At 26.3% G+C, this 25,664-nt stretch overlaps 5 protein-coding genes across 7 annotated transcripts; 3 read left to right on the forward strand and 2 right to left on the reverse strand.

The window, feature by feature from the left end:
- Positions 1–463: 463 nt before the first annotated feature.
- On the reverse strand, positions 464–5,443 carry LOC124431569. The gene is made up of 17 exons (XM_046979639.1): positions 5,300–5,443; positions 5,099–5,218; positions 4,776–4,893; positions 4,425–4,686; positions 4,223–4,345; positions 3,896–3,986; positions 3,682–3,818; positions 3,483–3,615; positions 3,360–3,389; positions 2,275–2,394; positions 1,967–2,084; positions 1,616–1,877; positions 1,413–1,535; positions 1,022–1,112; positions 811–947; positions 612–744; positions 464–527 (listed from the first exon to the last, which is right to left on the reverse strand). Exons 1-17 carry the CDS (start codon positions 5,441–5,443, stop codon positions 477–479), a joined length of 2,193 nt encoding a protein of 730 aa, XP_046835595.1. The 3' UTR covers positions 464–476.
- Positions 5,444–5,465: 22 nt separating this feature from the next.
- Positions 5,466–10,075, forward strand: LOC124431534 (CWF19-like protein 2). 3 transcript variants are annotated; one of them, XR_006944027.1, is made up of 13 exons: positions 5,466–5,484; positions 5,586–5,642; positions 6,534–6,677; positions 6,768–7,184; positions 7,257–7,751; positions 7,829–7,937; positions 8,017–8,159; positions 8,238–8,303; positions 8,378–8,683; positions 8,763–8,918; positions 9,003–9,185; positions 9,310–9,489; positions 9,808–10,075. XR_006944027.1 is itself a non-coding variant. In XM_046979569.1 (12 exons), exons 3-12 carry the CDS (start codon positions 6,540–6,542, stop codon positions 9,433–9,435), a joined length of 2,139 nt encoding a protein of 712 aa, XP_046835525.1. In that variant the 5' UTR covers positions 5,466–5,484; positions 5,586–5,642; positions 6,534–6,539; the 3' UTR covers positions 9,436–9,600. The 3 variants fall into 3 exon arrangements, 2 of the variants coding, with proteins under 2 accessions (XP_046835525.1, XP_046835526.1); XM_046979569.1 differs by lacking the exon at positions 9,808–10,075 and having other exon boundaries at positions 9,310–9,600; XM_046979570.1 differs by lacking the exons at positions 5,466–5,484; positions 5,586–5,642; positions 9,808–10,075 and adding an exon at positions 6,318–6,449 and having other exon boundaries at positions 9,310–9,600.
- Positions 9,272–11,275, reverse strand: LOC124431535 (protein arginine methyltransferase NDUFAF7, mitochondrial). Its single transcript, XM_046979571.1, has 5 exons — positions 10,845–11,275; positions 10,655–10,762; positions 10,277–10,564; positions 10,081–10,197; positions 9,272–10,009 (listed from the first exon to the last, which is right to left on the reverse strand). The coding sequence occupies exons 1-5, from the start codon at positions 11,163–11,165 to the stop codon at positions 9,500–9,502; spliced, it is 1,344 nt and encodes a 447-aa protein (XP_046835527.1). The 5' UTR covers positions 11,166–11,275; the 3' UTR covers positions 9,272–9,499.
- Positions 11,276–11,517: 242 nt separating this feature from the next.
- Positions 11,518–19,878, forward strand: LOC124431533 (endoribonuclease Dcr-1). The gene is made up of 23 exons (XM_046979567.1): positions 11,518–11,801; positions 11,909–12,024; positions 12,161–12,314; positions 12,496–12,791; positions 12,854–13,216; positions 13,292–13,446; positions 13,577–13,803; positions 13,900–14,083; positions 14,192–14,370; positions 14,492–14,643; positions 14,732–14,873; positions 14,998–15,228; positions 15,292–15,471; positions 15,532–15,745; positions 15,849–16,030; positions 16,099–16,277; positions 16,381–16,634; positions 16,702–17,903; positions 17,988–18,560; positions 18,645–18,876; positions 18,942–19,162; positions 19,267–19,432; positions 19,502–19,878. The coding sequence occupies exons 1-23, from the start codon at positions 11,742–11,744 to the stop codon at positions 19,747–19,749; spliced, it is 5,910 nt and encodes a 1,969-aa protein (XP_046835523.1). The 5' UTR covers positions 11,518–11,741; the 3' UTR covers positions 19,750–19,878.
- A 3,077-nt stretch (positions 19,879–22,955) lies between these two features.
- LOC124431507 (threonine aspartase 1-like) lies at positions 22,956–25,589 on the forward strand. The gene is made up of 9 exons (XM_046979507.1): positions 22,956–23,145; positions 23,254–23,321; positions 23,422–23,693; positions 23,844–23,923; positions 24,000–24,067; positions 24,162–24,278; positions 24,453–24,633; positions 24,706–24,857; positions 24,933–25,589. The coding sequence occupies exons 1-9, from the start codon at positions 23,106–23,108 to the stop codon at positions 25,005–25,007; spliced, it is 1,053 nt and encodes a 350-aa protein (XP_046835463.1). The 5' UTR covers positions 22,956–23,105; the 3' UTR covers positions 25,008–25,589.
- The last annotated feature ends 75 nt before the right edge of the window (positions 25,590–25,664 follow it).

Here is a 25,664-nt window from a genome sequence, read left to right on the forward strand (position 1 = left end):
CATCTATTATGTTTAACATGCAAATAAGATATGTTTTTGAAGAATGAAACTTACTATTAGGTCGAATGATATATAATTTTCTTGGTGTCAAGCGTCGAATGTATAGGAACGAGTAAGTCGTCATAGAATTTATTATTCAATTCTATACTATACAGATTCTTTTGACGAGTGCACATATCTACTATATCCTAGTCCCTTTGAATTGTCATTTTATTTTACTTACTACTTTGCATTCTTTTTCGTCGAAAAGAGAATAATCAAAGATCATACTCGAAGGTAAATTCTTTTCTTTTCTTTTCGTTTCTTTTTTTTCTTTTTCTTTTACTTTTTCCTTTTTGTTATTTTTATTTTTTTTTTTTTTTTTCTTTACATACAATTTAATACACAAATTAGTGATAAATAGAATATGATCATTTAAAATTATTTTAAATTATTTTAAAACTATAAAATATTAATATTGTTATTGTATTGGATAATTAATGGACCGATGAAATTACCATAAAATAAGAAGTAGAAGTTTGTAAAATCTTAAAATGAAAAAAACAATATTAATAATTATTAAATCAATTTTATATATTGTAAATTTATATTAATAATTATATTATCCGTACCGTTGCAAAAGTTTCTAAACAAAATATGAATATTTTTCCAGCAGTTAAATAAGATGGTTCCAAACTTTTTCGCATTATCAATATTAATAATTTATGTATCGACAATGGCGCTTTATACCATAGTCCATTGTATCTACAAAAAAATATATGGTTTTTATCGAAAATAGAATATTTGTATGGAAATTAATATTATACTTACGCTTTGATACGTATATCGGTGCTATAATCTATCATTCTTTGTCCAGGATAACACATGCAGAAAAGATGAAGCAATTGAGCAACTGCAAAATTGAAATACCTAAACGCTTCTACTGAATTTTGCAAAACTATCAGCATCTGTATAAGAATATAAAAATATTAAAAGCAATATCTAATAACAATGAAAGAAAAATGAAAAAATTAATAATTACTTCGAACAAAGAAATACTCATACATATCAAACTCAAGCCAGATTGTATCAGTAATGACACCGAGTAAAAAGATTCAATGTGTTCAGCAAACCTTATCAAAGAAAAAAAATGAAGCAAATATCAATTAAATTACTTTACATAATTGTGCAATATTCATATATATAGGATGCGCCAAAAATTCTTAAATTATTTTCTAAAATTGATTATCCTTTTTTAAAACTTTATAAGCTTGCAGTTAGATTTACGTTCAAAAGAATTAACGTAGGAGATTTCGATAAAGAATAATTGATTTTCAAAATCACCTAAGAACTTTTGACCTATCTTTATAATTGATATTACATATAATTAATATATATATATATATATATATATATATATATGATATACTAACTTTATTGCACTTTTATGATTTCTGATAGAATATTGAATATTTTCGAGACACTTATGTTTCGATAAATCATCTAAGGAAGATTTGGAATCAATTTGATCCTTTAAAAAATTTTCTAAACGACATCTGTAATTGTCTAATTAAATTAATCATATCACTGAGACACAAAAAATATTCGAACGATTGAATTGTATCCTTTTTCTTACCCAACTGCTGCGAATATACCACAAATATGTGAATTAAACATCAGAAAGAGTAAATCACTTGTAACTAATCCTGTTATAGAGATCGTTATAGATATACTCATGTGAAAATAAATAAAGTAAAAATGTTCGTCCTCGTTCATGAAATATTCGCCTTTGAATATTGGTTTTAAAGGACGTGACTCGTTTAAAGGTACGATGATATCCATGATAATTGGAACAATTGGTACTAGGAGAAACATCGTCATGCATGTATATATATATACTTTAAAGAAACAATATAAATTATTATTAACGATATGAAATATATAAGGAAGAAATGACTACATTGTTTGCAATGAATTGTAATCTTACTTGTATAACAAAAAGTAAATAATTTAGTCTCTTTTCCAAATTTATGCATAATTTCTAATTCTTCTTTCGTTCTACATAATTGCCAATTGTATAATAAATGATCCAAAAGTTGTTTTATCTATAAAAAGTATCAATGATCTTCAAATTAATATATAAATATTTTTTAACGATAATACATTTGTAATGGAGAAATAAATGCATAAGTCATAATAGAGAAAAGAAAAATTATTATTGATGTAATGTATTGAAATAATCAAAGGAAATATTATATATATATATATACATAAAAAAAAGAACTAAAAACTTACTTTTTCTCTATTAAATTGGACGGTATAGTATTTAATGATGCAAACTGCTACTGCAGACATAGGTGCCATAGTTTCGATAATAATATCGACGTTTCCGTAATAAGTAAAAAGCAATAATACCTATAGCTAATAGTATGTAATCGGAACTTAATGAACACACAAAGATAAAAACTTTATATAAAGATATATTACTTTTATTACCTGTGTAGACAAGAAACTAAATAATGAAATATTCATAATGAAGCCACGAAAACGACGTTCACTTGAATTCTGATAGGGCCATTGTCCTATAAGTGATAATAATTTCTTAGTGAGTCTGTAATAGGGATGATCGAAAGCGTCCATTTCAAAAGCACAAAGTATTATAAAATAATCCAAGGAAGAAAGATCTTTCTCGTACGTGATGATCGTCAAAAAATAATCAAAGTGATTTTCTTTACATCCAAAAATATGATTCTATAGTACTAAAGAAAAAAGAACAGGTATCAATCATTCCCTCTATTGTATTTGGCATATAAATAAGACATGTTTTTGAAGAACGAAACTTCCATAGAATGGTATATAATTTTCTTAGAAAGAATGTTAGGTACAATGGTATGTAATTTTCTTTGGTACCAAACGTCAAATATGTAGGAACGAGTAGTTGTCATGGAATTTATTATTGAATTTGATTTCAGTACTGATTCTTTCCCAGTGTACATATCTGTTCGTTATTCAGTCTCTCTTAGAACTATCGATATTATGCTTCCTACTTTGTGTTCTTTTTCTACGAAAGGATAAAAAAAATCATACTCCAAGGTAAATTTTTCTTTTGTAAAATCTCGTATTGCAATTGTAAAGTTTTTTTGATCTCTTTTTCCCTTCACGTAAAATTTAATACATACAAATAATAACAAATAAAATATCTGTAAGACTTAAATAAAAAGTTATCGTAATTATTATCAGATATAATTTACTAGATTAATGTAATAAATGAAACGATTATTATTCGTGAATACACACGTACTATATTTTATAATTATAAATCATTGATAATGATTGATATGAAGTTATTATATTGTTAATTAATGAACCGATGAAATTACCATAAAATATGAAGTGGCAGTTTGTATAATCTTAAAATAAAAAAAAAAAAAAAATAATATTAATATTTATTACAATAGATATTACTTATTGTAATTTATATTTGTTAATTATATAGTTTCTACCGTTGCAAAAGTTTCTAAACAAAATATGAATACTTTTCCAGCAGTCAAGTAAGATGGTTTCAAACTTTTTCGTATTATCAGTATCAGTAATTTATGTATTGACAATGGCGCTTTATACCACAGTCCATTGTATCTATAAACAAATATACGATTTTTATCGCTAACAAAATATTTATATGAAAATTAATATTATACTTACGCTTTGATACGTATATCGGTGCTATAATCTATCATTCTTTGACCAGGATAACACATGCAGAAAAGATGAACTATTTGAGCAATTGCAAAATTGAAATATCTGAACAATTCTGTTGAATTTTGTAAAAATATCAGCATCTGTGCATACAGAATACAAAAATATTAAAATTATTATCTAATAACAAAGAAAGAAAAAAGAAGAAATTAACAATTACTTCAAACAAAGAGATACTCATGCATATTAAACTCAAGCTTGCTTGCAGAAGTAATGATACTGAGTAAAAAGATTCAATGAGTTCGGCAAACCTTCTCGAAAAAAGTATAAAGGAGAAACAAACATCAATTAGATTAATAATATAATTATATAACATTGTTATATAAGGTAGGCTAAAAGTTTCTAAGTGATCTTTTAATTTAACTTTTTTTTTTCCACAAGCCTAATTACAAGAGTACTTGAAAAAAAGAGTACTCAATTTGCAAAATTTTTTAAAAACTTTTGATCCACCTTGTATTTATAATTAATGTATATATGATATATTAACTTTAATGCACTTTTATGATTTCTGATAGAATATCGAATATTTTCGTGACACTTATGTTTCGATAAATTATCGAAGGAAGATGTGGAATCAATTTGATTCTTTAACAAATTTTCCAAACGATATCTGTAATTCTCTAATTGAATTAATTATGTCATTGAGATTCAGAAAATATTTGAACGATCGAATTGAATTTCTTCCTTACCCAACTGCTGCGAATATACCACAAATATGTGAATTGAACGTCAGAAAGAGAGTATCAGAGGTAATTAATGCTGATATAATGATAACTATAGTTGTACACATGTGAAAATAAATTGGGAAAAAATATTTGTCCTCGTCGATGAAATATTCGCCTTTAAATATTGGTTTCAAAGGACGTGACTCGTTCAAAGGTACGACGATATCCATGATAATTGGAACAATTGGTACTAGGAGAAACATCGTCATGCATGTATATATATATACTTTAAAAAAACAATATAAATTATTATTAACGATATGAAATATATAAGGAAGAAATGACTACATTGTTTGCAATGAATTGTAATCTTACTTGTATAATAAAAAGTAAGTAATTTTGTCTCTTTTCCAAATTTATGCATAATTTCCAATTCTTCTTTCGTTCTACATAATTGCCAATTGTATAATAAATGATCCAAAAGTTGTTTTATCTATAAAAAGTATCAATGATCTTCAAATTAATATATAAATATTTTTTAACGATAATACATTTGTAATGGAGAAATAAATGCATAAGTCATAATAGAAAAAAGAAAAATTATTATTGATGTAATATATCAAAGAAAATTTCATATATATATAAAAAAAAAAAAAAAAAAAGAAAGAAAAAAAAATAATAAAAACCCAAAAACTTACTTTGTCTCTATTAAATTGAAGAGTATAGTATTTGATCATACTAATCAATGCTGCTGATATAGGTGCCACAGTTTCGATAATAATATCGATGTTTCCGTAATAAGTAAAAGACAATAATATCTATAGCTAATAGTATGTAATCGGAACTTAATGAATACACAAAGACAAAGATTTTATATAAAGATATATTACTTTTATTACCTGTGTAGATAAGAAACTAAAAAATGAGATGAATACAATGAAGCTACGAAAACGACGTTCACTGGATTCCTGATATGGCCATTGTCCTATAAGTGATAATAATTTCTTAGTAAGTCTATAGTAGGGATGATCGAAAAAGTCCATAGCGTTTCAAAGGCACGAAGCATTCTGAAATAATCGAAACGGTAAGAAGGAAGAAGTTTTTTTTCTTTATTGAAAAGGTCAACATAAAATAATCAAAAAGAGAGAGAGAAAGCTATATTTATCCGAAAATATGATTATATAGAGAATCAAAGGAAAGGGAACAAGTATCAATCATCCATCAAATGTTCTTGGCACTTAGGTAAGATATATTTTTGAAGTACGAAACAGTTACTGTTAGAGATCGAGGATATATAATTTTCTTGGTGTTAAACATATAGAATCTATAGGAATGAATATACATTGTCGATCCATTATTTAACTGACTTGATACTGAGGATCAGTGTTATGTGCCTACAATTACTCTTATCTTTGAGAACTTTGATTCTACTATACTAACATACTCGCATTATTTTTTTTTTTTTTTTTGTTTTTCTAAATACGAATCGTACGGGGAAGAAAACAAAAAATTGAAAGTTTTATTCTATTTCTATTTTTTTTTTTCACTTCTTTATTTTTTACATACACGTATGTATATTTAACATACACATAAAAAAATCTTTTTAGATATTTATCCCTTTGTCTCTTTATCTTTTATCTATTATCTTAAAAGATTTATTTTCTTCGCAAAATGTCGTCTTAAAAAATAATATTCCTTTGAGAATAATTTTTATACAAATATGAACTTTTTCAAAAATTCGTCAAAACCTTATGATGGATTAAACTTTCAATTTTAAAATGAGATCTTGTTTGTTAAAATCGATCAAGAATTACGCTTGTTCTTTTTGATGGCGTAAATCATTTTAAAAAACCCACGAATGGTGAACAGCCTAAAGGTTCCATGATGTTCAGGTTAGTTCTCTTTTTTTCCGCATATGTCGCGCCAAACGTTAGTGTCATATATATGTTGTATGCTTTGTGCACATAAGTTATGAATATACATAAATTATTTCATTTATCTAATACGTTTTTTTTCTAATTTTCTAAACATTTTATTTACACATAAGTGGTATGTGTATTTTTTTATATCGTTATTCTATAGATAATACAATATAATATAAATTAAATATATAAATAAAATAATTATCTGTAGGTTAATATGGTGTCTGATGAATCATCTATTCATAAAAAGTCAGATAAAAGTTTAGAAAATAAAAAAAGAAAACATAGCAAGAAAGAGAAAAAAAAGAGCAAGAAGAAGAAGAAAAAGAAACGTAATACCTCAAGTTCAAGTGATGTAAATATCAATTCATGACAATTCTTAGTTCTATCATCTTTGATAGTGTTTAAAATTTCTATAACTTTTGTATATATAATATCATTTTAGAGTAGTACTGGCAGTGATAATGAAGTTTGGGTTGAAAAAACTATTGAAACAATACAATCTGTACAAAATACTGTTACTGATAATATTGAAAAAGAACCTGTTAAAAGAGAGGAATGGATGACACTTGGAAATTTATTTCCATGTATATCTAAGTCTGATATACAAAGTAATAAGCATGAATTACAGAAAAAAGATAATAATATTTCGTCGATTCTTGATAAGCCAGGACAAAGTAATAAAGAATTAAATCCATATTGGAAAGATGGTGGTACTGGTTTACCTCGAAATGAACCTGAAAAATCATTCAATAAGAAAGTAATGGATCCTGTTTGGTTAAAAAGATCATTGCAACGTGCACGAGAACAAGCTTTAGAAGAAGGAAAATCTTTAGAAGAAATAGCTGCTGAAAGATGGGGTGTAAGTTTATTGAAAAATTTTATGTATATATTATATTTTTAATTAACATTTAATATTTATATACTTATGTAGTCTTTAGAAACTATAAATGCAATGATAGCAGAAGCTGATCAATCATGTTCTAAATATAATCAAAAAAATTCTCAACGAAATCGTGTCCCTTATGAAAGACGTTATTATGATAAATACTCTAATAGGCACAGAGAATCAGAACAAGATCATTCATCTTATAGATCAAGAAATTTTGATCGTGAACAAAAGTATGAATCTTATAGATCTGACAGATCATCACGTAAACCAAATTATCAAAAGCCTACAGATGATGGTGATCGTCATTACACATCAGCTTTGAGTAAATCAAATTCGCATAGTCAAAGAAATTGGCAAAAAGATAATGGTAAAAGTAAAAAACAATTAGAATCAAATGTAGAAATAATTAATGAAGAAATTTCGAAAAAGGACAACAAAGTTTTTGACATTAACACACAATCAAATGATATTTTAACCAAAGAAGAAATGAATAAATTGGGAGCAAAAATTATAAAAGCTGAATTAATGGGTGATAACGTACGAAAAATTATTACATTAATCTTATAGATAATATAGAATATAGATTTTTTTTTTTTTAAATATTTATTTTTTAGGAATTAGCAAATCATTTAAAGGAACAATTAGAAAAAGCAAGAGAACATTCTAATCAAGCAAATAAATCTGAAACAGAAAACGTCATTCTTTCAAGAACTGATTCAAAAGGTATTAATAATGTTAAACATATATTAGATTTTCATATATCTCTTGTCTTTTAATTTAATATCAAATTGTATCTGATCAGGTGTTACAAGACCAATACAACCAAGATGTCAATCTAAAGAATCTTCAACTAAATCTAAAAAGAATAAAAATCTAGAGACGCATGTTTCTGGTGAACGGATTCGTTACTACGGTGACGATGATAAATATTCTTTGCAGCAACTCGTAAGATTTATAAAATTATTAAATTAATTTATATATGAGAATTTTGAACATATGAATTATTAAAATTATATTTATCAGTTCCAGCGTGAAAAAGGACGCTCCGTGGATGACGATAATGCCGCATTTGTTAAAATTGCATCGAAGGTATTACAATTCTAGACAATAATTTTAGATATAAAATAAATACAATTATATTTTTAAACAATTTTCATTTTTAGAACGTGGATATGAATGATATATTTGAAGAACAAATTGCACGAGTGGATATAGATAGTAGGCAAGATGATAGAGATAAAGCAAAGGCGATTAAAGAACATAAAAGAATATCAAAAAGTTTAGAAGGATGTTCGTGGTGTATAGAATCCAAAAATATGATCAAGCATATGATTATTACAATGGATTCACACATTTGTCTTAGTCTTCCAACCAGAGTATCATTAGTAATTGGGCATTGTGTATTAACACCTTTACAACATATATCATGCCAATTACAATTAGACGAAGACATTTGGGAAAAAATGAAGGTATATTTAAATGATTTTTAATTGTTTTTTTTTTTCTCTCAATAGATTTTTCTAGGAATTTTTTTTTTTTCTCAATTAGATTTTCAAGGAAACTTTGATTAAGATGTTTATGGATTCTAAACAAACTCCAATATTTTTTGAAGTATATAAAAATCGTCATAAATTCCCACACATGCAATTGGAATGTGTTCCATTATCTGATGAAAGTGCAGATTTAGCACCTATGTACTTCAAAGTAAGAAATTGATGGAATATTTTTATTAATAAAGCAAAGAGAAAAATCTGTAACAATATTTTTATTAATTAATATTATTTACAGAAAGCTCTATTAGAATGCGAAACCGAATGGGCTATCAACAAAAAAATTGTTGATTTAAAAAACAAAGATTTACGTAGAGCGATACCAAATGGATTACCATATTTTATGGTACAATTTGGAAATAATGGTGGATATGCGCATGTAATTGAAGATGAACGTATGTTCCCGACCAATTTTGCAGAGGTAAATCAATATTCTTTTTATGATTTCTTGTAAAGAAATATATATTGCACATTAATTTTCCTCCACTTTATATAATTTGTTTTTTCTTTTTTTTTTTTTTTCTCTTTTTATTTCTTTATTCTAGGAAATAATTGGTGGAATATTAGATTTAGATCATAATTTATGGAGGAAACCAAAAAGGGAGACCTTTGAACAACAAAGAGAGAAAGTTTTAAATTTTAAGAAAATATGGGACAAATATAAACATTAATAAATTGTAAATAAATTTTATAAGAATTTAATTATGCTAAGGAGTAAGTGAAAGGTATTTTTTGTTAATGCTGATCATTATTTTCTTGTTTAAATCCAGTGACAAACCATGTGTCCATGTATTTACTTAAGACATGTGGAAACATTGCTAATACTTTAAAACGTTCTCCCATTTTATCAGTATCCATTATCATATGATACCCTGACAGAATATTTTCCTTTTCAACATCAGTTGAATTCTTTAAAAGTATTTCTAATCTCACATCAATTCCAAGATTTTTCAAAAATATTCTTTGACTTATTGGACCAAAAGATATTACTCTGTTATCTTTTTGCGCTATCTTTTGTATTAATGAAAAATCAACATCCGCAGTTAAATCAGCTGTACCTGGATTTAGTAAGGGATCATGCAATTGGTGCTTTCGAAAAGCACGGAAGGTATCTGTTTTATCACCAATATGACCATAATCAATGATTAAGGCAAAACCTCCACATTCCATTAAAAATGATGATATATAATCTATTACAACTATACTTTGTGGGCTTATTTCAACGTGATCTCTCGATTCATCTTTCTGAAAAATAATCAGTTTTATATAATATGTTCAATTAAATAAATAGTTAAAGTATATAAATTAAAATGTACAGATATATAAACTTGAGCTGCAGGGGATGGCCCGTTAGATAATACATAACGAAATTTCTCTTCCTCTATTCCCGGAATTGCATCCACTAAGACTTCACTCCAGCCTTGTTTTGTTTTCTAAAATTTTATTGCAACAACCATATGCAATGATATAGTTATAACAAAAAGTGATACACTTTCTTTTTATTTCAAGTACCTGAAACTTATGTATTGGTAGTGCATCAAAAAATTCATGTGCAAGGAACACACTGAACTTTTTAGGAATATCAGTAATTGAATAATACCAATATACTTCTACACCATCTTCTGTAATACCTTTTTTATAATGACCTATTGAATTTTCTTGCGTTTGTGTCTTACAGTCGATAGGATTATTTTCTTCTATATATGTACATAGATTTTGTGCTTGAATTGTAGATAAAGCAGGACTGATTTCTACCAAATGAATAGATATTTTATTAAGAAACGTTAACTTTTTAAATACCTAAAAAAAAAAAAAGAAAATAATATTTAATAAGATTAATAATTCAGATTATTTTTGTTTATATAATTATGCATAGATCAGAATATGTACTCGTAAAATATCTTGTATCATTGTACCCTTTCCTGGGCCTAACTCAATAAGCTGAAAGGGATCTTTAGAGATCTTAATCCATTCGTTAATAATCCAAACGGCTAATATCTAAAAATCATATAATCTTTGAACAATAAATATCATTAAAAAGAAAAAAAGAAAAGAAAAGAAATTGATAAAAATTACACACTTCTCCAAAAAGTTGAGATATTTCTGGTGAAGTAATGAAATCTCCTTTAAGACCTAAAACATCTTTGTTCATGTAATAACCGAGAAATGGATGAGTTAAAATTTCTTTCATATATTCTGCGACAGATAATGGTCCACAAGTTATAATTTTAGAATACAATTGACGGTACAAACTTGACTTTTTGATCTTAACATCAGAACTTTCAGATAAGTAACAATGATTTGATAAATTTATCATAGATCTAAGATTAGGTTTCATTAATGTATTAGTTAATTCATGATTTATAAGTGTTCTATTTAATACACGTAGAATTTTTGTCATATTTTTGTTATTGTTATTGTTTTCGTTCTGTCAATAATATAAAAAAAAATTAATAATTACGAACGAACTACAAATCCTCTTCACAGTCAATCACAGCCAATACTATAACATTAAAGACACTAAATTCTCTAAATACGATATAGATAGTATTTTATTTTTATACAATTTTTATATATACGTAAATTCTTTCCATTCAATTTTGTTCGTAAATGTTAATAAAATGAGACAACCTTTATTGGATTAAAATAATGAAGTAAAAAAAAAAAAAAAAAAGATTTTTAACTGTAAATTTGAATCGTCTTCATTATTTATCCGTTTAAATTTGGCGCCTTTAATGGCGCGTTTTAACAAGAACTCTCAGAATAATTTTATTAATGTTCAACGAATTTTATTGTTACCGTACGTTACAAGGACCTGTATATGCTTTTTCTATGCTATCCTCGTTCCTAGCCTAATCTTAAATTTTAAACCGAAGATAAAGAACAAATATAAAAGAATTATTAAAATAAAAGACTATAGGGAAGAAAATATTAACTACTGTGTATCAAATATTAAAGAAAATAGGCTTTAGATTCCATGGCATTTCCACTGAATGATCAAGTTTATATAAAATCCTTTACTCCTAGAGAATATCAAGTGAGTTTTGTACAAAACTATTTAGGTATCTATGATATATATTCATTATATTTTATGAAACTATAAGAACACAAGTTTTTATTTCTTTTATGCATTTTAATATTTAGGTAGAGCTCCTTTATGAGGCTAAGGAAAAGAATATTATCATTTGTTTAGGAAGTTATTATGAACAAGCTTTTATTGTTATAAAATTAGTCCAGGAATTTGCGACAAATAACAGAAGGTAAATTCTCTGAAACAATTAATAAATTATATGACAGAGAAAGGAGAGAGAGAGAGAGAGAGAGAGAGAGAGAGCGAAAGTATTCATTACATTGAAACAAATGAACTCGTAAACAGATAATTCTTTCTTAATTCAGGCCTGTGAAGGAAGGCGGAAAACAGATAATTTATATACTATCAGATAAAGAAAAGTGTTTGCTAAAAGCGACATATATCAAACAATTAACAGATCTTAAAGTATTATTATGCGATACATGTACAGATCTAACTAAAGAAGTCAAAAATTCTCATGTAAGATATGTTTTTCTATTTTTTTTCTTTTTTCAATTTTTCTATTTTCTTTTTTCCTATTTTTCTATTTTTTGTATTATCTAGATTTTATATATATATATGTAGATTATCTATATTATATATATGTATATGATATAATGATATATCTAATAATATAATTATATATTTTTTTTTATTTTAGGTATTAGTTACAACTTCTAAGACGTGTGCATTGCTATTATCAGAAAAGAAAATTTTACCTCATCACATAAGTCTAGTCATAGTTGATGAGTGCCATAAATCTGTACATGATAATAAACTTAAATCTATCTTGAAAACTTTTTTGACATGTATAAACATTCCTAGAATAATTGGTATAGCTGTACCACTATTTAATTTAACACAAGAGCCAGGAAGACTTGGATTAGAGATAGAAAAAATAGAAACCACTTTTCAATGTGAAGTTGAAACAGCTAGTGATATATTATCAATACTCAGGTAAGTTATTATGAACGACAGTTAAATTGTAAATAATCATGTATATATATATCTAATCATAGGTATAGTCCTAAACCTAAAGAATATATAATAGAATATAAAAAAGGTGAAAAAGGAGAATTATATGAAATATTAGAAAATTGTGCATTGGACGCTATTCACTTCTTACAAGATCATCGCTATGATCCAACTGAAATTTATAATGAAGAATTTCTTGAGGATATTCAAAAAATACCTAATCCAACGGAAAAGCCGCGTGAGATGATGCAAGATTTTTTATATATATTAGAAACTCTTGGACCATGGTGCGCAGATCGTGCTGCATTAGCTCTTTTAATATTAACAGAAAAGCTAAAAATGAAAACACCTTATGAAAGACATTATCTTTTATTAAATTTAGTTGCATCAGTTTTTATTAAAATAAGGTAAAACTATTATACGATATAAATTATTGCATAATATAATTTCATAATATTGTAATGTAATCTAATAAATTTTAGAGCTCTTTGTGATAATACATTTGAACACTTATCTGAAAAAGAAAGGTTATATCGTTTTACTACTCCAAAAGTTCATCGGCTTTTACAAATTTTAAAAACGTATACTCCATTTTATATCAAATATAATAATACTTCAGAAACAAAATCAAATACCGGTAAAAACATGCTTCTTGATTTATCTGTTATTATTGTTTAATGTTATATTACATATATATATATATATATATATATATATATATATATATATAAAACTATTTAATGTTATATTACATATACTATGTTCAGATGGAGACTCTAAAAATATTACACCAACTAATGGAGAAATAGCTCCTAAAGAAAATCATGTACATATAAGAAGACCAGATTATAATTGGAGAACTGGGGAAGATAATTATAGAAAACCATTTAGATCACAACGATATTTTCGTGGAATTACAGATCCTGAATTATTATGTGGAGTAATTTTTGTTGATAAAGCATTTACAGCAAAAGTTTTGTCTTATTTATTAAATGTATGTTTATGAAACAAACACTATGTTCTATCACAAGGATAAATCGTATACAAGCAGAGTAAAATATGATTTTTTAATATTTCATGTTTTACACAGGAAGCATGCAAATATGATGAAGATTTGCATTTTCTTTCTCCTCTTTACATGACTGAAAGTAGTACTGATGAAGTTGGCTATTGTAGAGATTTAGAAATAGAACATAGAAAGCAAGAAGAAGTTTTGAAAAGATTTAGGATACATGAATGTAATTTATTGATAGCAACTTCAATTTTAGAAGAAGGTTTGTATCTATAATTAATCTTAATTATTTATTTGACAATAAATTTAAAATATAAAATTAAATTTTCATGTAGTATTATTAATATATGTTATTATATAATTTTTTAAGGTATTGATATCCCAAAATGTAATTTTGTAATGAGACATGATTTCCCAAAAAATTATCAATCCTATGTTCAATGTAAAAGCAGAGCAAGAGCTGTGGATGGATTACATATATTATTGGTACCACAAGAAATATCTAAGGAATGTGTTTGGCAGTTAGCTCAATATCAATACATAGAAAAGGTATTGAAAAATAACAAAATGTATTTATTAGTATAACGTTTTTATACGTCAGTTTAAATATCGATCAATTCATTCCAATGCTAATCCAAATTTAAAATTTTAATGAAAATATATTTTGTAGACTTTATTATCAAAATGTTCAAATAAAGAACCAACTGAGGAAGAAGAAAATGAAGCAGATATGTATGCTGCTATGATACCCCATTATAAGCCTCTTGAAAATGATGATGCACCTAAAGTGACTTTTAATTCTGCTATTTCATTAATAAATAGGTAATATGTGTGACATAATTTGTTTTATTATATTTTTTTTATTATATTTATTACGAAAGCCAATTTTTAAACAAATTGATTATTCCAGATATTGTGCAAAATTACCTAGTGATACTTTTACCAGATTAACACCAGAATGGTCTGTTCAAGTTTTAAATAAACAGAGTCCAATGACTTACATATGTTCTTTACGATTGCCTATAAATTCACCAGTAAAATATGTTGTTTCAGTATGTAACATTTCTTTTCATGTAGATCATAGATAATACCTTAGCAAGTATTTTTATTTAATATATTTATAATTATATATACATATATATGTTTTTTTTTTTTTTTTTATTTATTTTAATTTAGTCATATCCAATGCCTAACAGAGCTATGGCTAGACGTATGGCAGCACTACAACTTTGTATTGAGTTACATAGAGAAAATGAAATAGATGATAATTTATTACCTATTGGAAAAGAGAATTTTAAAGCCAAGCCCGAAGATGCTGAAGTACCTGCTTTACCAGATGAAAGTAGATTAGATTTTTCAGAAGCTCGACCTGGTACAACTAAACGTAGACAATATTATTATAAAAAGGTATTTTGATAATTTACATTAATCATTATAAAATATTTACAATGATTAAATTATATGTTGCAGACAGCAGAGGCATTAACAGACTGTAGACCATTAGTTGGAGTTCCTTCGTATCTATATCATATAAGCATGGTACTAAATTGTCCTTTACCAGAAGAACAAAATACAAGAGGACGTAAAATATATCCTCCAGAAGAATCTGCTATTGGTTTTGGTATTCTTACGCTTAAAAAAATACCAAAGGTAATAATTTAAATGCAAATATTATTAATCTGAAACAATATTATCTATATTTTATTTTAGCTATGCTCATTTCCGATTTATACCAGATCTGGTGAAGTTCATGTTAAACTAAAATTATCTAAGCAGACCATAGTTTTAGACGACGTTCAAATAGAACGAGTAGCTACATTTCTTAATTACACTTTTACAAATGTATTGAGATTGCAAAAATATTTAATGCTTTTTGATCCACATGCTTCAGAAAATTCTTATATTATTGTACCAATAAGATTAAGTAAGTATATGAAACATTTTGCTTATCTTATAAATCGAGGCATGTAAATGTCTCTCTGTTCTCTGTTTAAAATAATAAAAAATATATTCCTATATAATTGTAGCTACCGAATATGAAGAATTAGATGTTTATATTGATTGGGATTTTTTGGAATGTATTTATGATAATCGAAATGCAGCATCTACTAAAGTACCTGAAGAAGAACGAAAGAATTTCAAATTTGATGCATCAAAATATTATGATGCTGTAATCATGCCATGGTACAGAAGTCAAGATCAACCACAGGTATGTTATTAATTTAATAAAATATATAATAAATATGTAATTAAATCTATATTTTTCCATTGTTTTAGTATTTTTATGTTGCTGAAATTTGTGCAAATTTAAATCCCAAATCTTCGTTTCCTGGTGATGATTACAGTACTTTTGAAGAATATTATTTAAAGAAATATAATATCCAGATACAAAATTTAGATCAACCTTTATTAGATGTAGATCATACATCTGCTAGATTAAATTTTCTAACTCCTAGGTAAATGTCTTTCTTTTTTTTTTTTTTTTTGTAATTTTAAAATTATACAATTTGTATATATATAATCAATAAATTTTTTAATTATTTTTAAAACATATTTCAGATATGTTAATCGTAAAGGTGTAGCATTACCAACAAGTAGTGAAGAAACAAAACGAGCAAAAAGAGAAAATTTAGAACAAAAACAAATTCTTGTAGCAGAATTATGTGCAATTCATCCATTTCCAGCATCTTTATGGAGACAAGCAGTTTGTTTACCATGCATTTTATATAGAATTAATGCATTATTACTTGCTGATCAAATACGTTGTCAAGTTGCACAAATGATTAATTTAGGAAAAGCAAATTTAAATCCAGGTATGTAATAAAAGAAGTTCCTTTTTTTTATTTTCTACATTACTATATTTATGTAATATTGCTTTAGATTTCGAATGGCCAGCACTAGACTTTGGATGGAGTTTGGCAGAAGTATTAAAAAAATCAAAAGAAGCTGAGAAAGCTAAACAATCTAAGAATGAATCTGTGCAAACTACAAACAAGTGCCAAAATGTACAAACAAAGGAGACTGACAATACAAAAGAATTAAAAATTGAAAAACTAGAGACTGATCATGTTAAATCTATTATTTCTGATAAAAATAATGATACAGAAACAGAGCAGCCATTAAATAATTTAGAAGATATTGATGAAACAGATAAATTATCAGACAATTTAAAAGATGATGAATTGGAAATTGGTACTTGGTCAAATGACATGGCTGCAAATTCTATGAATTTTAGTACGGATAGTATTAAATCATTTCCTTTGAATGTTACTATGTTAGAAGAAGATTTTACTTGGAACGACATCAGATATGGATCTCCTGCATGCGAATCAGACTTCGATGGCTATGAATCTGATGATACATATAGTGATGGTTTTATGGATTCATCTGACAATACTGACGATGAAAGTAGAGGATTACGAATTTCTTATATGGGTGAAAATATAGCAGAAGCTGTGGAGGATGAAAAACAAATAAGTAAACAAGAAATAAATAAAAAAATTTTGGAATTGTTAGAAACGGAAAAGAATGTAGATAATAATTTTTGGTTGTACGTAAAGGAAGACGATGAAACATTAATTAAGAAGCACAAAGAAGAACATTATAAATATTCTAAATTAAATGAACTCCAAATAATGGAAAGTGGATCTTTCATACCTTGTGATTCTGAGATTGTGATTGATAGGAAAAGCACACTTAGTACTCAACGCGAAGTTGAAAAAGTATCATATGTACATAAGGATTATATAGAAAATATTGTAGATACATTTACTGAAGAAGTATTAAATAAAAACTGCATTGCACATCCAATAAAGAAAGAAATTAATAAACTAGAAAGAACATATCTAAGGGATAGTAATCTTTTTAGCTTTGATTTTCAACCAGAATTGAAGGGTCACCCAGGACCAAGTCCTAGTTTAATTTTACAAGCTTTAACTATGTCTAATGCTAATGATGGAATCAATTTAGAACGTTTAGAAACTATTGGTGATTCTTTTCTCAAGTATGCAATAACAACATACTTATATTGTACTTATGACAATATTCATGAAGGCAAACTTAGCCATTTACGATCAAAACAGGTGAAGTATTATTTCAATGTTATAATGTAAATTTTTTTTTCTTTTCTTTTCTTTTCTTTTATTAATATCTAATATATTTTTTAGGTTAGCAATTTAAATTTATATAGATTAGGAAGACGAAAAATGTTAGGTGAAAGTATGATAGCCACAAAATTTGAACCACATGATAATTGGTTACCACCTTGTTATTATGTTCCAAAAGAACTTGAGCAAGCTTTAATTGAATCAGGTGTACCTTCTGCTCTTTGGAATCAAGCTGACATTCCAACTTTGCAGACAGTAAATCTAACTGAAATAACTCAGTTAGTTAAAGAAACAGAACAAAAGCTTGGTATTATGAAAAGTGAACTTGATAAAAACGAGAGTAAATTATCAAATAGTATAGATAATTTGCGTTGTTTTATACCTTACAATTTAATTACACAGCACAGTATTCCTGATAAAAGCATAGCAGATTGTGTAGAAGCATTAATTGGTGCTTATCTAATAGCATGTGGTCCAAGAGGTGCTCTTTTGTTCATGGCTTGGTTAGGGATTCATGTTTTACCTACGGAAGAAATTTGCATTGTACAAGAAAATGAGCCAGAAGATAAAATTCCAGGAAGCACGCCTTATCTGAAAAGTGTTAAAGAAGATAACCAAACCACTTGGACACGAGTCAGTATAAAATTTGAAGAATTAAATAATTTATAATAATTAACTATATTAAATTTATATTTATTTAAATTTATATTCTAATAGATTCAATATGGCAAATTAGAAGAACCACAAAATCCATTAATTCGTTACATTCCTGATCCAGAGTCTGAATTAAAAATGATGCTTGATGGATATGATGAATTAGAGAAAAATATAGGATATAAATTCCATGACATCAGTTATCTTTTACAAGCATTTACACATGCGTCTTATCAGCCAAACAGATTAACAGATTGTTATCAACGTTTAGAATTTCTTGGAGATGCTGTTTTAGGTATTTATCAATTTGAAACAATATTTAATATCTAATATATCATAAATCTTTATAATTTATTTTAGATTATTTAATAACAAGGCATTTGTATGAGGATTCTCGACAACATTCACCAGGTGCTTTGACAGATTTAAGATCAGCATTGGTAAACAACACAATATTTGCTTCATTGGCTGTCAGATGTGGATTTCATAAATATTTTCGTCATCTTTCTCCTGGTTTAAGTGTTGTAATAAATCGCTTTGTGAGAATTCAAGAAGAAAATGGACACTCTATTAGCGAAGAGGTATATATATATATATATCTTTTTTAATACTTCAGATAAAATTTAATTAATAATAATATTATATTTATATTCATTATTTAAATAATATGTTTTCTCATAAATAGTATTACTTAATCGGAGAGGATGAATGTGAAGAAGCTGAAGACGTTGAAGTGCCAAAAGCCCTAGGGGATGTTTTTGAATCATTAGCTGGTGCAATTTATTTAGATAGCGGTATGTCTCTTGATGCTGTTTGGGGTGTTTATTATAATATAATGAAATCAGAAATTGGTAAGTAATTTTATTCTATTTCCTTTTAAGAAAATGTTTATATGAACTTCACGATGTTTCTATTTTCAGAACAATTTAGTACAAATGTTCCTAAATCTCCAATTAGAGAATTGCTAGAATTGGAACCCGAAACAGCAAAGTTTAGCAATCCAGAAAAATTGGCTGATGGACGCAGAGTGAGAGTAACAGTTGATGTTTTTGGTAAAGGTTCCTTTAAAGGAATCGGAAGAAATTATAGAATTGCCAAATGTACAGCAGCTAAATGTGCTTTAAAAAAATTGAAAAAGATACAAAATAATCCAAAGGGGAAACTTTGATGTCATTTATAATAATAATAATAATAATAATAATAATAATAATAATAATAATAATAATAATAATAATAATAAGTAAGAAATGTGTATGTGATAAAAATTAAATCAATTTAAAAAGCTTTAAAATATATTAATAAGAAGAATTAATAATTATTATTTTATATAAATATTATTATTTTTAATGAAATAATCGACAAAATCATATATACTTTATACTTTATATATATATATATATATATATATATATATATATATATATATTTTTCATCAAGCAAGAAAATTGTACTTCAGTTGCTGGTCGCGTTCAACGTAATTTTAAAATCAATGATCGTGGTTACGAAATAAGATAATCGTTTTGTAATCAAATAGATTATTTTAAAAAGAACATAAAATCGCGAATTAATATCAGTGGATTTCTCGAAGATATTTTATAATTCTATTATATACAATATATTTATCTATCGAATTATAATTAATAATATATAAAATGTAAGTACTTTAATGTTTAGTTCGAAATGGAAAGAGAAGATTTTGGAAACGTAAATGAAATATGCAGCCATTCGCTCGATAGTACTTGGATAATATAATCTGAATATAAATATATGTCACAAGTACTATCGACCCAGGTCTCACCACGTGGAGGTTGCTGCATCTAGAGACCCATAGGGTTAAAGCTAACTCTATTCTAATATCCGTATTCGCGATATTAGATAATCTAATTATTAGGATTAAATTAGGATTAGATAATTTAATCGAATTTTTAAATAAATAAAACGAAATCCCCGCTCCCTCCCGCCTCTCGGGAAGAGGAGGCGGGGCTTGTACCCGCTGATATGCGCGCGCATAAGTATTCTATCTATTCTTCCCATATTTTCGATGTTAAAAATCGATGATAAGCCGGGCCATTTACACAATACATCGGATTCATTCGATCGCAGATAAATCTATCGCTCGATAATCCTTTCATGATCCTTCCATGATCCTTCAGAAAAGAAGAAGAAAAAGAGAAAAAAAAATACAGAATGCTGAGATAGTAATCCGCACGAAGGCTCAAATCCATGCGGGCTCATTTCATGGGTCCTACTTGAAACTTATAATTAATAAGAATAAATAAGAATAACAAGCGAATATAAGTGTATTAGAATAGTTATCCCATGCATTTTTCCTAAAATATTATTTTAAAATTCGATAATATATCCGATCCATTTATCTATTGAAATACGATTAATAATGTAAAATGGAAATATGTTAATCTTTAATGGAAATAGAAAGGATTTTTTTCTTTCTTGAATTAGAAAGAAAAAATTTTGAAAAAAGGCTTGAGATATATATCCATTCCCTCGGTAATACTTGCATCCCATAAGATTTTGATATATCATAAGTAATACCGATCTAGGTTTCACCATGTGGACGTTGTTGCATTTAAAAATCCAATTATGGCCTCTAAAAATGTAACATTTAATACGAAAATTTCAATCGGTCTATATATTAAAAATTGTCAATTTTAAATCGATAATATATGACAGTAGTATATATATATATATATATATATATATATATATATATATATATATATATATGATCTTTATAACGTTGCTAAGAATGTCCTATTGTTTAAATATTAATTAATAGTACTTCATATTATATCGTACATCGTTTAAATATTAAGTAAAATAATCTTATTTATTAATTATTCCATTTCGAATTTGTGATTCCACAATTTTCTTGAAATTAGCTGACATAAAATAAGAAATGAAAAAAGAATATGTGTATATGTGTATTACTAATATGAAAGATAAAATTTTGAATTTAATTTAATTTAATTTAATTTAATTTAATTTAATTTAACTTAAGAAGAATAAAATAAAATGAAAAGTTCTGAATAATGATCTAAAAAAAAAAAAAAAAAAAAAGAATATTATTTTCTCTTAGAAAGAAATATTATATTAATAATGCGTCGCGAAATTTGAAAAATTTGGCAGACATCTCCGTTCTACTTTTACCTTTTTGCAGTATAGGAGAAATTAGAAATTAATATATTAATTGTTGAAAATCCTAAGTTAAAAAATCTTATAAATTTATCATACAGAACTACGGAATATCGCTCTATAAATCTCTTTGTTTTTTTTTTATAGCATATACTCTATTCGATTTTTCCTCTTTTAAAAGTAATAACTCTATCGAGATTTCACTTTTATCAATTCAAATTGATTAAATATTTAATTAATAATTATTTAAAGATATAATGCGAACCTTTCGATGCATTTTCTTACAAGTCTTTCTAATTTAATTATTATAAAAAAAAATCATGCACAATTACGTTTATAATCTAGAGATTATCCATTGCGATTGGTTTTTTGTTTATTCTTCAATTAAAACTCATGAATATCGATTCTTTATTATTTTCGCGCGAGAAAAGTATTTAAAAATCCATTAAAATATTCAAAATTTTTAATAGATTATAAACGCGTTTGTACAAAAAGATTCTGTCCTGAAAAAAAAAAAAAAAAACTATTATATTATATATATAAATTATTTAAGAAATGTATGATATAGAAATATATTTACTTTAATTCTTCGTTGATACTTGAAGGAAAGATATCCTGAAAGAACTTCGAAGTTTACTCATCGAGGAACAAAAAGGAGAACTAACAATTAAAGTCAGTTAAAAATTTGTTGTTGATAACGTTATACGTAATCAATAACCTTGAGATACAAATTTTTAAGTATTGAAATTAAAAATTATAATTACTTTAAGTTTCTCACACTTCTACGATCTTTGTAATGTTTAAACGAATGTATTTATTATTTAAATATTAGTTTAATGTATTAGTTTAGCGTACATTATATATTGTTTAAATAATTATAAAATTATCAAAAGTATTAATTTATAAATTTTCATTTTTAGAAAGAGAGAGTATCGATGATAGCACGTTGGAATCCGAATAAAAACTAACTCGCACGAATCATCAAAGTTAATAGAAGAAGACTGTTTATGTTTATATTGTACAAGGTCAAGAATCCCGAGATACAAATTTTAAAGTATTGAAATATCAAATACACGTGTGTGATAGATTTGTAAAAATATACGAAAAATAAAATACACCAATGAACGAGGACTCTTTCATAAACACAGATTCTGATTGGTTAACTCTATATTTACGTTCTTGAACGCAAATGAATGAGATAGTACCAAAGAATCCAGAAATAAATTATCAGATTGGTAGACATGTTAGATTTATTTAATGTATTTTGTGAACATCTTATAAAACGAAATACATCTCTAATTTAATTAAAAATTGAAATAGATCAAGAAAAAAAAAAGAAGACGAAGAAGACTGATAAAGTGATTTGATGTAATGAGTAATGTTAATCATGGATTCGTTGCTGTACACGTGGGTAGGTTAATTACAGTTTTTATAAGTGAAAAAATTTGGATCTTTTAAAGTAATAATATTTTTTTTATAAAATATTATATGTATATTATACGTATATAATATATGATAGGTGCAGGACATCATTCCGATTCAACTAAAGACAAATATCAAAAATTATGCCGCGATGCGTGTAGAGCAGTAAGTTCTCAAATTCTCTATTCAGAAATTTCTAATTCTTCATTTAGAGATTTCTTATCATTACTTAATTATGTATTTTAATCATAGAAAAATATTTTAGGGTATACAAAATATTAAATCCGGTGGTAGTGCATTAGACGCAGTGGTTAATGCTACAATTGTGTTAGAAGATTCACCTTTAACAAATGCTGGATTTGGTTCTAACCTTACAGTTAACGGAACAGTAGAATGTGATGCTAGTGTTATGGACGGTACTAATTTACAATTTGGTGCAATAGGTGCAGTTAGTGGTATCAAAAATCCTGTCTTCCTTGCAAAGCGTTTATGCGAACAACAATCAAAGAAAATTGGATATGGAAGAATTCCACCAAGGTATATTTAAAAAAATCTCTTATTTATAATTATTAATCAATATTAATTTATTATCATTACTCCTGTAATATATGTTTTGTTTTCTCATATATATATATATATATATATATTAATTTAAAAAGTTCAATTATTATAATAATTTTATATTAGTTTTTTGGTTGGACATGGAGCACATACATGGGCACAAGAAATGGGTATACAAATATTATCACCTGAACAGTTAATATCAAGTATGTGTAAATAATTGAGAGTGTTACTGTAACAATAATATTTTATTTTTTACTTATTGTAATCATCTATCTTTAGGAAAAGCAGAAAAAATATACAAATATTACAAAAGACAAGTGGAAAATAGTGATGATGAAGTACATAAGGTATTGATAGGTAGTATTATAATAAAAAAGGAGAAGAGGAATGATAAATACTTTATTAATTTAAGGTTATAAAAACTTTGTCTTATACTTGCAGTATGCTAAAAGACGACTGGATACTGTGGGTGCAATATGTGTAGATAAAAATGGGAATATAGCATCAGCTTGTTCTAGCGGTGGTATCATTCTTAAATATCCAGGAAGAGTAGGTCAAGTATGTAACTAATAGTTGATTGATTGATAATTTACAAAAATTTCATGACAATTTTCAATATTTTCATTGAATATTTGATACAATTATAATCGTCTCATTATTTTTGCTATTTTATTAATCAAGAGATTATATTACATGTTTTACCATTTTAGCTCTTAGCCTAATTCTTTTTAGGCTGGTGTATGGGGATGTGGTACTTGGGCATGTAAGGATAAGTATTCAGTTGGTACAAGTACATCTGGTTGCGGAGAACATCTTATTCGTACTACACTTGCAAGATCAATAGCAGAAGCAATTGTAAATACATCCTGTCCAACAACTAGCTTACATCAAGCTATGAAAACTAATTTTATAGGTTGAGACTATGATTAAATTAATATCTTTTAACGCTAATGATTCATATTTTAATAGAATTGATTATTTTTAGAATCTAGATTCTTAGATGGACTTGAAAAGAAATTAGGTGGAGTTATAGCAATTCGATATTCACCGCAAGAAAAACTTGGCGATTTTCTTTGGAGTTATTCTACTAATTCAATGATCATAGGCTACATGAATTCTAATGAACGGACATCAATAGTAATACATAAAAAAAAATATTGCTTTCTTTAGAAAATATTAATTATTATATATAACATAAATATTTTATTTTAGAGTCATATGTCAGTTTTACCTACACGTGAAGTTGGAAAAAAAGCAGTAGTCGAAGGCGTTTGTTTTCGAATGTAAAAAAAATCAAAATTTTCATTAGAGCATAAGGACATATTTTATTGAACATAAAATTTCTTATCTGATAAAGGAAAAAAAAAAAAATAAATATGAAAAAACAAATATATGATAATTTATAATATTATATACGTAAGAAATTTGTACTATTGTTTGAAAATACATTTTATATATAAAACCGAGCAATTAATATTAAAGTATATTGTATTTTGTAAAGCATTGATTAATTTACAAAAATATTGTATATGCAAAGTATATACTTTGTATAATTAATAAGATATAGTGCTGCCGTCTATTTGTTGAGAGTGAACTAGAAGGCTGTTTTTGAAAGTTCCTATTGGTTATTGCTTTCAGAGTCTAAGATGGCTGACATCGACATTACCGATAATGAGGTTTTTATTAGTAATATTGTAAAAATATTATATATATATACGTATTAGTTTATATTTATTTATATTTTATAAAAAATAGGGTCTCGATGCGCAGCAACCTCCACGCGGTGAGACCTGGGCAATCGATATTATTTGCGACAAGATGTAATATTTCTTCGACGTAAATACTGTCGAGCTAATCAGCTGCGTTTAATTATAATAAAATTTAATTTTCATTCATTATTTATTATTATAATCATGTTAAATAATTAATTAATTGTATCTTTCT

The sequence above is a fragment of the Vespa crabro genome, chromosome 21 (assembly GCF_910589235.1).
Source record: "Vespa crabro chromosome 21, iyVesCrab1.2, whole genome shotgun sequence".
NCBI classification, from domain to species: Eukaryota; Metazoa; Arthropoda; class Insecta; order Hymenoptera; family Vespidae; genus Vespa; species Vespa crabro.

Bases quoted from the DNA above. Each gene is read 5' to 3' on its own strand.
- LOC124431569 (XM_046979639.1), bottom strand. From the start codon at position 5,443: ATGGACTTTTTCGATCATCCCTACTATAGACTTACTAAGAAATTATTA. The intron at 5,219-5,299 runs GTAATAAAAGTA...TATTAGCTATAG, and splicing joins TTAGTTTCTTATCTACACAG to ATATTATTGTCTTTTACTTA. The intron at 3,819-3,895 runs GTAATTGTTAAT...CTGTATGCACAG, and splicing joins TGAGTATCTCTTTGTTTGAA to ATGCTGATATTTTTACAAAA.
- LOC124431534 (XM_046979569.1), top strand. From the start codon at position 6,540: ATGGTGTCTGATGAATCATCTATTCATAAAAAGTCAGATAAAAGTTTA. The intron at 7,752-7,828 runs GTACGAAAAATT...TTTATTTTTTAG, and splicing joins CTGAATTAATGGGTGATAAC to GAATTAGCAAATCATTTAAA. The intron at 8,304-8,377 runs GTATTACAATTC...TTTCATTTTTAG, and splicing joins TTGTTAAAATTGCATCGAAG to AACGTGGATATGAATGATAT.
- LOC124431535 (XM_046979571.1), bottom strand. From the start codon at position 11,165: ATGACAAAAATTCTACGTGTATTAAATAGAACACTTATAAATCATGAA. The intron at 10,763-10,844 runs GTGTGTAATTTT...TATGATTTTTAG, and splicing joins TATCTCAACTTTTTGGAGAA to ATATTAGCCGTTTGGATTAT. The intron at 10,010-10,080 runs GTACATTTTAAT...ATTATTTTTCAG, and splicing joins CAGCTCAAGTTTATATATCT to AAAGATGAATCGAGAGATCA.
- LOC124431533 (XM_046979567.1), top strand. From the start codon at position 11,742: ATGGCATTTCCACTGAATGATCAAGTTTATATAAAATCCTTTACTCCT. The intron at 13,217-13,291 runs GTAAAACTATTA...AATAAATTTTAG, and splicing joins TCAGTTTTTATTAAAATAAG to AGCTCTTTGTGATAATACAT. The intron at 14,084-14,191 runs GTTTGTATCTAT...TAATTTTTTAAG, and splicing joins AACTTCAATTTTAGAAGAAG to GTATTGATATCCCAAAATGT.
- LOC124431507 (XM_046979507.1), top strand. From the start codon at position 23,106: ATGAGTAATGTTAATCATGGATTCGTTGCTGTACACGTGG. The intron at 23,146-23,253 runs GTAGGTTAATTA...AATATATGATAG, and splicing joins ATTCGTTGCTGTACACGTGG to GTGCAGGACATCATTCCGAT. The intron at 24,068-24,161 runs GTATTGATAGGT...TTATACTTGCAG, and splicing joins GTGATGATGAAGTACATAAG to TATGCTAAAAGACGACTGGA.